The sequence below is a fragment of the Periplaneta americana genome, chromosome 1 (assembly GCF_040183065.1).
Source record: "Periplaneta americana isolate PAMFEO1 chromosome 1, P.americana_PAMFEO1_priV1, whole genome shotgun sequence".
Classification (NCBI taxonomy): domain Eukaryota; kingdom Metazoa; phylum Arthropoda; class Insecta; order Blattodea; family Blattidae; genus Periplaneta; species Periplaneta americana.
This window is the reverse complement of record NC_091117.1, coordinates 67,399,010-67,412,613: the sequence shown is the minus strand read 5'-3', so window position 1 is coordinate 67,412,613 and position 13,604 is coordinate 67,399,010. Positions and strand designations below refer to the sequence as shown.

The 13,604-nt window shown below is 36.2% G+C and overlaps 1 protein-coding gene across 10 annotated transcripts in view; it reads right to left on the bottom strand.

The window, feature by feature from the left end:
* The window catches only part of Camta (Calmodulin-binding transcription activator), a 1,741,786-nt gene that overhangs the window by 1,404,046 nt on the left and 324,136 nt on the right, over positions 1 to 13,604 (bottom strand). For all 10 annotated transcript variants that reach the window (XM_069821663.1, XM_069821692.1, XM_069821654.1 and 7 more), the window contains one exon: positions 112 to 241. In XM_069821663.1, coding sequence (XP_069677764.1) covers positions 112 to 151 — 40 coding nt within the window. In that variant the 5' untranslated portion in view covers positions 152 to 241. The remainder of the gene's footprint in view (positions 1 to 111; positions 242 to 13,604) is intronic.

Genomic DNA, 13,604 nt, shown 5'->3' with positions numbered 1-13,604 from the left:
GCGAGACCACTGTGCATCAGAGGATTAAGAAAAGCTCAGCATGGGTCCGAACGCGATAAAGTGAGAACAAGGTCTGTCTACCCATTTAGTTACATCTGGGTATGTACTCACGGATTTGTAGACTCAGGCAGAAGACTGCAGAAGACGCCATGGGGTGTGTACACACCGCAGCAAAAGTTAGGTTGCAGCAATGGACACGCTGCAACTATTGCTGCTTTCTTTTGGCACCCGAAATGACCTCCTGCAACAAAAGAGCGGGAAAAAAATTAAGCAATATCAGCAAAACATGCAGGCTGGATGGTGTTCAATAGCAGTAACGTCACAGAGTAAATCCTTTAAGTAAAAAGAACAGAATTTGCTTAGCAATATTGAGTTATTTATTTGGTGTCGCGACAATTCGTCCCGATCAATTTGTCACTACAACAATTCGTCCCAGAAAACAATTCGTACCTGCGACGGTTGGTACATTTTACAAGTTTGCCCCGGTCGATTGGTTCCATTTTAATTCGTACCGGACAATATATACCACAACAGTGCATCAAAGAATGCCAAGTTTCTATGAACACGACAAGACTTTAAACACAACAGTGCATCAAAGAATGCCTAGTTTCTATGAACACGACAAGACTTTAAACACAACAGTACATCAAAGAATGCTAAGTTTCTATGAACACGACAAGACTTTAAACACAACAGTGCATCAAAGAATGCCTAGTTTCTATGAACACGACAAGACTTTAAACACAACGGTACATCAAAGAATGCTAAGTTTCTATGAAAACGACAACACTTTACATTGAATAAAACATTCTAAATTGAAAAGTATATAAATACAGTCTATATTGTAAAGTGTATAAATTACGGATTGTCCTAGGTTAACGTTATCAGAAAAGGGGAATCCAAAATTGATATATAAGTAATATTTTTATACGAAGCACAGGGGGGAAGTAGAAGAAAAATTGGAGATGTGAGAAAAGAGGAGAATGCTTATCACGAATACATATAGCAAGTGGAACTCATGAAGTCCTTAAAAGAGAGTGATGACTCACATGGACCTGATTGGGGCAAGCCTTTTGAAGTGGTGTTATGTATTAAAGAAGCTGTAGTATCGTCCAATGAATCTGTAGTTCTATAATAAGCAGGCAAATAGGAGAAACAGACAGCGAAACTTACCTCAAAATCCCAAATTCAAATCCACGAAATTCCTTGGTACTTATTGCTTCGGACAAATATTTTCAATGTACAAATTTTCCGGGACGGACAGTCTTTATCGAATTTGTCACGGTACAAATTGTGCTTGGTACGAAATACATGTACGAAAAGTACTAGTACGAATTTCCTGGGACAAATTGTCGCATAATCATTCATTTTTATTTAGTGGATAGTCAACATTTATTTTCTAGACACAGCTGAAACATCGCAGTAAATTCAATAGCACTCCCAGCCCATGGAAACACCCCTTATTTATTACGCTGAGAGAAAAAAAAAAGGAAAAAAAAAGTTGCCTACGACACGCTATAGCCTGCAAAACGCTCTGCATCCGACGCTATATTCAATGAATGCAAAATATACCAAGTCATTATTAAATGTGAAAAATTTGACGCTAATTGCATTCCACACATTAATAATAATAATAATAATAATAATAATAATAATAATAATAATAATAATAATAATAATAATTTAAACGCAGGATAAATAAGGAAAATGTCTGCTATTATTAGGTTGAGAAGTTTTTGTCATCTGATCTCCTTAAAAAAAAAAAAATAAAAGTTAGAATTTATACCGGTTGTTCTGTATGGTCGTGAAATTTGGACTCTCACTTTAACCGAGAGATTAAGGGTGTTTGAAAATAAGGTGCTTAGGAAATATTTAGGGCTAAGACGGATGAAGTTGCAATAGAATGGAGAAAGTCATAACGCAGAATTGCATGCATTGTATTCTTCACCTGACATAAGTAAGAACATTAAATCCAGACGTTTGAGATGGGCAAGGCATGTAGCACGTATGGGCGAATCCAGAAATGCATATAGAGTGTTAGTTGAAAGCCCTGAGGGGAAAAGACCTTTGGGGAAGCTGAGACGTAGATGGGAGGATAATATTAAAATTAATTTGAGGAAGGTGGGAGATGATGCTAGAGACTGAATTAATCTTGCTAAGATAAGGACCGATGGCGGGCTTATGTGAGGGCGGCAATGAACCTCCAGTTTCTCTAAAAGCCATTTGTAAGTAATAATAATAATAATAATAATAATAATAATAATAATAATAATAATAACAACAATAATAATAATAATCTGAAACCCCAGATCACATATAGATTGCTCATTCCTATGTTAAAATCAGTTGCACTTTGAAGAGAACAACCGCCAAGATCGCCACCCGTCCGCCGTAAAAGAACACGAGATGGCAGTACAGTCGCTAATGCAATTCAAATGGGAGTTATGACGTGACTCCTTATGTAACAACTAGATGGCAGCATAGTAAACCTGACAAAAGTAGTTACCATCAAAACCTATAACGCCGAGCAATCTGGGTATATATGATCTAGGATGAAACGTACGTCCTACCGTTCTGTAAAAATAATGATTCACACAAAAGTTTGGCACCCATTCTGTACGGTGTGGCGTAAGAGCGGTATAACAAGCTTGTCAAGAAAAGGAAAAGCTGTGAGTGCTTGTGACCCAAGGGACTCTTTTCCACGAAAGCGCTGCTATTGTATAGCAAGCATGAGCGATTGGTCAAGGAGTACGTACAAGGCAAAAGAATTCCCTGGTCCCACAAGTAGCGTATGTGGTATCCACTCCACGTAACACAAAAATTTCTTACAGCTCAAGAGTAAGTTGTTCTCTACACAGCCTTTCCTTTCAATGTCTTTAATGAATGAACCGCAACCAGATTGTCAAGTGGACTATACTTCAAGACCTAAAATAATAATAATAATAATAATAATAATAATAATAATAATAATAATAATAATAATAATAAAACAAGTGTCACAAAGACGAGACATGCTTTCTCATTACAATTATTACTCCTTTCGCAACAATTCAACTCCTTTTTCTATTGCAATAGTTACTTATGTAACTCCTTAAGAAAGCGAATCTTTACGGTACGAGTAAGATGTTTACGAACGAGCCGTCAGGCGTGGAACGGATTTCTCAGGCACACTCGGAAGGTGTGATTCGACGCGTGCATCTGCGTGAAGCTATTGGAGGCTCACATTTCCAAATTTGTTGTGATTTACTGTGATTTCGCATGTGTTGCGTGACTTATTGAGCACTCTGTACTTTATTTGCATTAACTAATGTTCAAGATACATATATTAAATAAATCACTGATATGCGCTCAAAACATTTTTTTTTCTAGACTGAACATGACAAAAGCCTACGTCTTCATTTATACATTGTACAGTTTAAAGTTTAAACAGATGAAAGTAATTAATGTAATTCAAATTTACATATTATTCTTTTTTCTACTATCATAGTGCCTCTCTCTATAAGTTACTTCGCATTATGATGAACGATACAAGCCACCGGCGCAAGTGGTCTAGAATGCAAATTTAGCGGGACATATTAATAACTTTTCAGCTACCTGACAGATTTTTATGAAATTTTACACAGTAGTTACAGCTAGCATATATGTTTTGTGTGCAAGCTCTCGTTACGTTAGTATAAGGGGAACTACCCCTTATAGGGGGGCGCATTTAGACAAAATTAGAAACTTTTCTCCTATCTGACAGATTTTTATGAAATTTTACAAAGCAGTTACAAGTAGCATATATGTTTTGTATACAAGCTCTGATTATGTTCGTATAAGGGGAACTACCCCATATAGGGGGCGCAATTAGACAAAATTAGTAACTTTTCTCATATTTAACAGATTTTTATGAAATTTTACACAGCAGTTACAGGTACCATATATGTTTTGTATACAAGCTCTCGTTACGTTGGTATAAGGGGAACCACCCCTTATAGTGGGGGCGCAATTAGACAAAATTAGTAACTTTTCTTCTATTTAACAGATTTTTATCAAATTTTACAAAGCAGTTACAAGTAGCATACCGTATATGTTTTGTATACAAGCTCTGATTACGTTCGTATAAAGGGGAACTACCCCTTATAGGGGGGCGCAATTTAACAAAGTTAGTTACTTTTCTCCTATTTGATAGATTTTTATGAAATTTTACAAAACAGTTGCAAGGAACATACATGTTTTGTATACAAGCTCTGATTAAGTTCGTATAAGGCGAACTGCCCCTTACAGGGGGCGCAATTAGACTAAATTAGTAACTTTTCTCCTATTTAACAGATTTTTATGAAATTTTACAAAGTAGTTACAGGTAGCATGTATGTTTTGTATACAAGCTCTCATTACGTTGGTCTAAGTGTAACTACCCCTTATAGGGGGGCGCAATTAGACAAAATTAGTAACTTTTGTCCTATCTAACAGATTTTTATGAAATTTTATACAGTAGTTACACTTAGTACATTTGTTTTGTGTACAAACTCTGTTTACGTTGGTATGAGCAGAAGTGCCCCTTACAGGGGGATGCATTTAGACAAAATCTTATGGGGGGGGGGGAATGTAACATTTTAGGTACTATTGCACCTTTTGGACACGACACTCGGGAAGCTTATTTGGTACATAATTAACAAGCTGTCATCTTGAATTCCCTGAATTATACTGCGGAAGCAGATTCGGTTCACAGATATTGAAATAACTGCAACCGAGAAAAATTGCACTACTGCACCTCGAAAGAATAGTGCTCATAAATTATTACTTCCGCAAATCTGCGCACCTTAAGACTAGATTTAAAATAGAGGTAAATAGTGGAGGAAGTGAAAAAAAATCATTTTTGGACGAACCAAAGGGTTTTTTTTCTCTACCTTAACAAAGTCTGCACTCAATGGTTATATTTATATTTTGTCCCGTGTCCATTCATGCTAATTTGACATGCTATAATAACATTAAATGTAACACAAACAAACAGTGTTACATACCTAAAGAACTACTTGACATGTTGATACCAAATATGAATGGAATCGACCACTTACAACAGAGTTACAGCACAATGAAAACGGCAGACTCGCGGCGCTTTCTGAGTAAGAATGCTGGGTGGCGAAATGTAGCATGTTACCGGCTTCGTATCTCGCTATGCAGCCACTTCCGCTAATTAAGATTATCAATTCAGTGTTACTCAGTTATATAGAAAAAATAATTTAAGGGTTTAATTTCATTTTTTACATGTCATTTTTCTCCATTTGTCCTCCTAAATATGGATTTTAGACCACTGTCCGGCGTAACTTAGTCGGCTAAGGAGCTTGCCTGCCGATCAGGAGTTGGGTTCGGGCGTGGGTTCGATTCTCGCTTGGGCTGACTACCTGATTGGGTTTCTTCGAGGTTTTTCTCAACCATAAGGTCAATGCCAGGTAAGTTACGGGGAATCCTCGGCGTCATCTCGCCAAATACCATCTCGCTATCACCAATCCCAACGACGCTAAGTAACCTGATACTTAATACAGCGTCGTTAAATAACGGGGAAAAAAATTAAACTGACTGAGCATATTGGGAGTTAGATGAATGACTTTCCCAAAACACACTATGAAATATTTCATATAAAACGATTCTTAACTCCAAAAAGAAGAAGAAACGAGCAAAATTGTATTAAGGGGAATATGTTTGTAATATCTCAAAGAATAAATCTTTGAAATTAACCCTTCAGTGCTTGCGTCATAATTTGTGACACCAGTGCTCGCGCGGATTACATTAATTTGTAATTCATATTTTTTTTAATAATCAATTCTTTTACACATATGTTGTTGTTGTTTTATAATGCCAGGCGTTTGACAATAATAAATCATTTGACCTCTTGCATTCCAATATTTTTCAAAGATATTATCATGTTCGGCCACTGAAGATCAGATTTTGAGGTGTTCCGAATTCATTTCTTGGTTTGAGTTGCACAGTGGGCAGTTAGGGGACTGATATATTCCAATTCTATGCAGGTGTTTGGCCAAACAATCATGGCCTGTTGCCAATCTAAATGCAGCTACAGACGAATTTCGTGGTAAATCGGGAATTAACTGTGGATTATGATGCAGAGAATTCCATTTTTCCCTTGTGATTGTGTTATCAAATTTTGTTTGTTGAAGTCTAAGTATGTAGATTTAATAAATCTTTTCACAGAGTAATACGTAGATTTAGTAACAGGTCTGTAAGTAGCAGTGCTGCCCTTCTTTGCTAAAGCATCCGCATTCTCGTTTCCCAGGATTCCACAATGGGATGGTATCCATTGGAATACAATTCTTTTATTGAGTGATATCAATTGAGAGTGCGTTTTAGTTATTTCTGCTGTTTGAGATGAAGGTGTGTGTTTAGAGACGATTGATAGAATAGCTGCCTTGGAGTCTGACAATATAACTACATTCTTAAATTTATTGATGTAGCATAGAATATTCCTGAGACTTTCACTTATTGCAACGATTTCTCCATCAAAACTTGTTGTTCCATATCCAAGAGATCTATAAAGTGAGAAGAGACAGCACGTAACACCTGCACCGGCACCTTGTTCTCTGGAGATCAAGGATCCGTCGGTGTATAAATGAAGCCAGTTTTGTGGAGGGTACCTAATATTGTCTCTAAAGACAATTGTTTCATTATTTCAGTGTTTATTTCTGATTTCAGTATTTCTTCTGTTAAATTTAGATTATATTCTATATTTAATAGAGTTAAAGGTTTTGGTTTAAGTTTTCTTTTACACATATAAATATTTAATTTTACACATAGGTATGTAATAATATTACTTTACTGATTCTATGAAACTATTTGTAATATAACAGTGTAACTCTGTTTGAAATGTAGTCTAATATTTAAATAAGTGATGTCAATAAAATATCATAAGTGATATTATGATCCAAACGATATAACTAAAAACTCCATTGTTATTATATAGGCTTAATTGTTAGTTATTATAAACTACACTCTACAATTATAATTTTCTACTCCTAAAATTTAAATCACTATTGGGTTCAAGTTCACGCCTGTTTCATGTGAGAAGAAATCATTGTTCTGCATTATCAAATGTGTTTACGTAATAATTTATATTAGAGGATAAAATAATCACTGTAGCAATATAAAATACGTGTAAAAATGTCTTATGAACGGCTCATAGGAATAAAACACGTTGAAAATAAGGCAATCGAAAATACGCGCTTGTATTCTCACCTGTTAAAAACAATGGCGTCAGCACTCGCGCGGATTACAATAATAAATTGCAATCCACTCTAAAAATGTATATATTGCTACACAGAAAAGTGTCACAATTACATCCAAATATTCCAGACATCAGAGCTAAACTGTAATAGTAAGGTACTGAAAATTTCACGCTGTCAACATTTAAAGCGGAGATGTGACGACGTAATAACTAGCAGTGGATTACAAATGTATGCCGTGCGAGTACTGGAGGGTTAAAGACATTACTTATGGCAGGCATGTCAATTGATGCCCACAGGAGCAAGCGCGCGCTTTAGAGCCCAGGAGAGCCTGAGCGCTTTACAGCTGAAAGGAAAGAGACAGACGAAAAGGATGATATATGCCGCTTGGTCGAGCTATATTCAGGGATGGCTAGCACTGATTCAATAGATAAAGGGAAGAGAACTTATTAAAACTTTATCCATGTTAATTTTTAGATTTGCTTGAGAAGTATAAGTGCATTATAAGAATGTAAGTTTTAATTTTAACGCTCATTTTTCATAAGTTTGATTTTTTTATTCAAAAGAAATATTTTCTCAACTTTTCGTATAGAAAAGTGAAATTTTCAGGTATAGGCCTATTTATTTAGTAGCCTTACAGAATGTTTTCGTAAATCTAATATACCGTATATACGTATTACTGAAGATAGTGTATTGAAAATTTCGAAAATATTCGCATGGAAATTGTTTGTAAGGAAATGAATTAACAAAGCAACTACTGTTACATCATAAGCAAAAGATATGTGCCCTTGTGTTGTAAAAATGTCAGCTCTATAGCTTCAGCAGATTTCGAGAAAATAATTTAATATTCTGATGATAGGAAGTTACTCACAAATATCACCTTAAAAGCATAATGCGATAAGACTTTTGTTATGTAATATTAGTTACACTTAAAACAGATATAGTACCTAGGTAACTTTGCTTTGTACTGTAATATTGTTTTGATTAGTTTATTGATTACTTTTGTAAGGCTAAAGGTACCATCAATATCAAGTCCAACTTATCATGTCATACTCAGTCTCTTTCTTTGGAATATCACTTTCTTTATGAATGATGTGTTTCATCCACTTAATACAGTATAATATTATACTACTATGGAATTTAAGTGAATATTTTTTCTTAACTCTCTATTATGTTATTAAGATTTAAAACACAAGTGCAATATTAAGAAATCAGTGTTAGTACTTTTGTTTTACAGACAATATAGATAATATTAAACAGAAAGAAGCCATATAAAAATAACGACATAAAATTTCACATTCCGTTTGAAGTTTATGCACCACTGTTTTCTTAATCCAACAGGTTGCTTATTCATATACACAACCCTTCCTCTTTCCATACTTAGCACTTGCTGCCAGCACACGACGTCAAGGTCAGAAAAATTCGCTTGCTTTGACATCACTGACTTATGGTTTACTCTGTATAGGTAAGCAGGTAGCTCGAAAGAATAATTCCGATGTCAAGTGATAATTACTAAAAACGTGTATTTTCGCAAAAAAAAAATATCGATTTTTCTTTTGCAACAACGCAATTATTTTTTACTTCGTGCAATAAAGAAGTAAGAAAATAACCGAAAGTAATAATCCCTCATGTAGATGATAACAATAACAAAATTAACTAATTACTGCTGTAGTAAACAAACTAGGAGGAATAAAGACAGATATAAATAGATTTGTATAAATGTCGCCTGTACTGATTACTAAAACAATACTGCTCCCCGTGGTGTGAGATTATTTCGTCGTGGGTGTTCCTCAGCTGTTACGTTTGTTTGTGCTGGAGCAGAAAGAGAGAGAGCGACAGAGATTCCATTTGGCGACGGTTCCAGCTCCAGAATTCTGATTACTATCTTAATTAACACTATAAATAAATCTTATTACACAATATGGTATTTATTTTTACAGCCGCCATAATTTTGGCCTGGAACAGAGGGCCTTTATGTCGTATCTGAACTCTGTAATCTTTCCTTTTGTTCGAAGTTAATGTATAATGCGATTTGCCCTTTGGAAATGTGGCAAAGTTCATGTGGAGGAGAGAAAGAGTAGGAAATGTGAATGATATTCCGGGAGGAATTAAACGCAAAGTAAACTCCGGCAAACTTTTGTGAAGAAGTGGGTTACTATTTCATCATTATTTCCATAATTATGATCACATTCGGAGGTCAAGTGATTAGCTATTGGATCCGAGGTTCGCGGGTTCATACTCGGATGAGGACGAATTCAGACGTAAAATTATGTTTTTGTATTCGGCACGGTAGGTCACCAACAGCTCGGTAAAAAAAAAGAGAGAGAGAGAGAGTATTCTATTAGAATCGCTTATAACTTTTCGACAAATTAACATATCAAAACGAAAAGTATACCAATGTGTAGCTCCATACAAAGGAGTCCCGTAGTCGTAAACATCAGCACGAAGCTGGTCGGAGCCCGAAGGCCGGCGAGATGAGTGGGGAAAAACATGCCTCGAAAACTACGTTCCGACTGCTATTTTTTACTCATAACTCCGTGAGATCTAAACCGATCCGGACGTTTGAGGTGTCAATAAATCGAGTGTGACGAGATCGAGTATATAAATGCGGGAAAAATTTATCCGAGATAAATTCGATCCTATATTTTCAAAGAGTAATCGCGAAAAACTGTAAACTTTCAAAATACCTCGAAATTCAGAAGCTAAGAAAATGCAAAAGTGAAAAAAACAGAACAGGAGAAAAGGTTACATCAAGACGAATCAAACAAGCTCAAGACCACAGCTGTGGAGTACAAGAGACTGCAGAGAGAGCGCGGGAGAGCGACGGTGCACGGGATGTCCGAGGTGACAGACCAGTAGTGAGTGATCTCATAGAGTGCACGGCGACTTACAGCAGAAATTCCCAAGAAAATCGAGCCTTTTTGGGAGGGGTACATTACGACCCTTTCCAACGCCAAGTACAATTAAGTGAAAATGAAAGAAGCCTGCAGTAAACGAAGTTTCGTTATTTCCAAGAAAGGCATCTTCTGTGTACTTAATAACATTGGTAAAGCTCGAATGGAATTAATTTGTATCATCTCGTGGGGTGAGGCGACTTGTGACGGGGGATGGATTTGCTTGCTTTTTCCACTCTGGAATTAATCCCAGCCAAGCTTTGGCAATCTTATTAGGTACACACAAGATGCCTTTCTTGGAAATAATAAAACCACGTTTTTTGCAGGCTCCTATGATTTTCAGGTAACTGTACTTGGCATCGGAAAGGGTTGTTATGTATCCCTTAAAAAAAGGCTCGATTTTCTTGGGCATTGCTACTGTAATACACCGTGCACTCTGATTATGAAATCACTCACTACTGGTCTGTCACCTCTCGCCGCAATTCAGCTGTCGGTGTGATTCCTGAAGCATATGACGTCATTCAAATTCGTTATCAGAGATCGGAAATAACCCTGTACTGAGAAAGAAAACAATTAAACTGTTATGGTCATATGATGTGTATGGACCAAGCATATTGCCTAAGCAAATGTTTGAGTGGATACTCCCTGAGAGGAGAAAACGCGAAAGATATAGAACATGGAGAAGCAAGAAACTGAAATAGAAATGTAAACAAGAACTATTCCGCCTGATGCTTATAAAAACAAGAATTTTTGGCGTGTAGAGTAGGCTGACCAGACGTCCCCGATTTCCAGGGACAATCCCCGGTTTTGAGTTGTCCCCGGAGAGCAAATGTCCCCGTTTTGTCCCCGGAAATTAATTTTGTCCCCAGAAACTTTGATTTTGTTTCAATAACATTTTAAATATAAATATTTAAGTATCGTAATGGTACTGATGGGATTCATGCACATTTCTGAATGGTCTTCAGTATGAGACAGAAGAACCAGCGAGCACAGTATGATATATTCTGCACTCTTTGAAAAGAACATACAATTTTTGTCTTTGGTCATCTTAACATTCACGTTGCGCGAAAGTGTTAGAACTGCCACACCGTCCATTTTTAAGTACCCTAGCTCAATAAATGAGGAATTTTGTAACAGACCAACAGAGGAGGAGTGGTATGAAGTTTTTCAACATTAAAAAAAATTCCATTGCATTTGAAAATCTCAAAATAGTGTCATTAATCGTGTGTCTTCTGGACAGTAATTCATTAGTTGAAACACTTTTCTCCACAATGAACTCAATTGGACTCATGAAAAGTCAAGAATAAAAGTTGAAACAGTTAAAGCCTTGTTACAATTGAAAACAACCTTTTATTTCTCATGTGAAGAACTTAGTGTGAAAGTGTATGGGAATGAACAGATCCTTAAAAAAATACATTCTTCAGGCAAGTACTTGTAATATGTGTGTGTTAGAGTTCAGTGTGTACAATATAATGTGAAAGACTACCATGCATGCGTCAGTACTGAAATTGAATTCTTAGTGGCTATAATTATATATAGGAGTTACGTGTGTTTATGCATTTAATTCAAAAGTTAAGATACTCTACAAACGTATTGTGCAAAGTTCTATCATTGTAGTCCACACCTGTGGAGTAACGGTCAGAGCGTCTGGCTGCGAAACCAGGTGGCCCGGGTTCGAATCCGGTCGGGGCAAGTTACCTGGTTGAGGTTTTTTTCCGGGGTTTTCCCTCAACCCAATACGAGCAAATGCTAGGTAACTTTCGGTGCTGGACCCCGGACTCATTTCACCGGCATTATCACCTTCATATCATTCAGACGCTAAATAACCTAGATGTTGATACTGCGTCGTAAAATAACCCAATAAAATAAAAAAAATCTATCATTGTATCTACATGTTACAAGTATTTTCTACATTTCAACGGAGAGAGACTAGGTAAGCGTTTGTGGTTTTTCTTGAAATTGCCGATGTCCCCTGCTGGATCATACAAAATCTGGTCAGCCTAGTGTAGAGTGCGATAAAATGACCGAAAGGTTGTACAAAAATCGCAGGATACGAACCAGAGAACTTTCAACTTGATAATGCAGTCATGGTAACCACTTAAGCTCTAAGACTAAAAATGCACTAAGAAATAGCGAAAAATGCCGGCTTCAACAAATAGATCACTTTTAAATATATTTTTTCTACTTGAACTCAGGACATTCGTTTTGTAGCTTCATTCCATTGTTGCACGATACTGTCTCCGTAATCCTTCAGATATAAACACGAAGAATACGTCCGCTTATTTTTTCTAAAATTGACTTGGTTGTGATATGTTAACTTTGAGTCTAAGATTTAAGACCCTTCAACTTAGATTTCCTTAAATTGCGTCGAGACATCCCACTTCAAATTTAAGGCCTCCAGGTTTGCACCTTTAAAAATATCGATACTGCTAGACCAGACGATGGTACACACTTGTTATTTCATATTAGCACGCGAGATATTATGGGAAGATTCTGTCGGAGAAGGGGAAAAAAGTTGGCTATACCGACTGCCTTTATAGTCAATCTGGAGAATTTCGAGGTAACAGGCAATCCGTGAGTACAGGCTACTTGAAAAACTACCAACTCTTCTGAAGCCATTCTCGCTAGTCTAGACGTTGTAATGTTTATCACTAGATACGAAATTCACGGATTTAAAACTCAGTCGAGACGATTGCTATTTAAATTCCTATAGAAATCCTTGGCGTGACTTTCTTAGTAAGATAGATTTACAGCACGATGAAAGAACTTTTCCTTCGTTAAGAGTAAGTTCTTTAATTGCTATTACACAGATTCAGTGCTTGTATATGGAATATAAATAAGACACAATAATATTATACAATGATATACTGGAAATAATTGGTATAGAGGGCTTCACGCAAGATTTACAGGTCACGTACTTTCATCAACACAGTTCACTGTTTCGAGAGTTAATACTTCGATTGAGACTGAAGATGTATTTTTATAGTCCCTTATTTAATGATACTGTATCAACTACTACATTGTGAGCATAAAGTTCCATTACTCCCTATGGATTACAGACAACACTTTTAATTGCTGTTTATTAATGGTAGTTGGTAATATAATTAAGCTTATACATCTTGATTACAAAATTTTAACACTATATCACTTCGGAATATACTGTGTAATTTATTTCTTTCACGTGTTAAAACTAGGTTACCTTGTTGACTAGTTTCAGGCTGTTGTAGGCTATCTTCATAATTGGGTGATCCTAGTTTTCGCGCCTTCTGATTATGCTTCCTGTGGTGGTGTGTTTGTGTAGTGTAATTGGTGTCAAGAAGTGTGTGTGTGTGTTCTGAAATTGAGTTGTGTGTTGAGGATTTCATAGGGATGTGTTTGTGTGTGTGTGTGTATATTTCGTATTGTTCTAGTGTGTTTAGTTTCTCTTTTTTTGGTTGAATATGTAGAATTTCCATGTCTGTATTTATGTTGCTATCACAGATGCTAACCACACCTA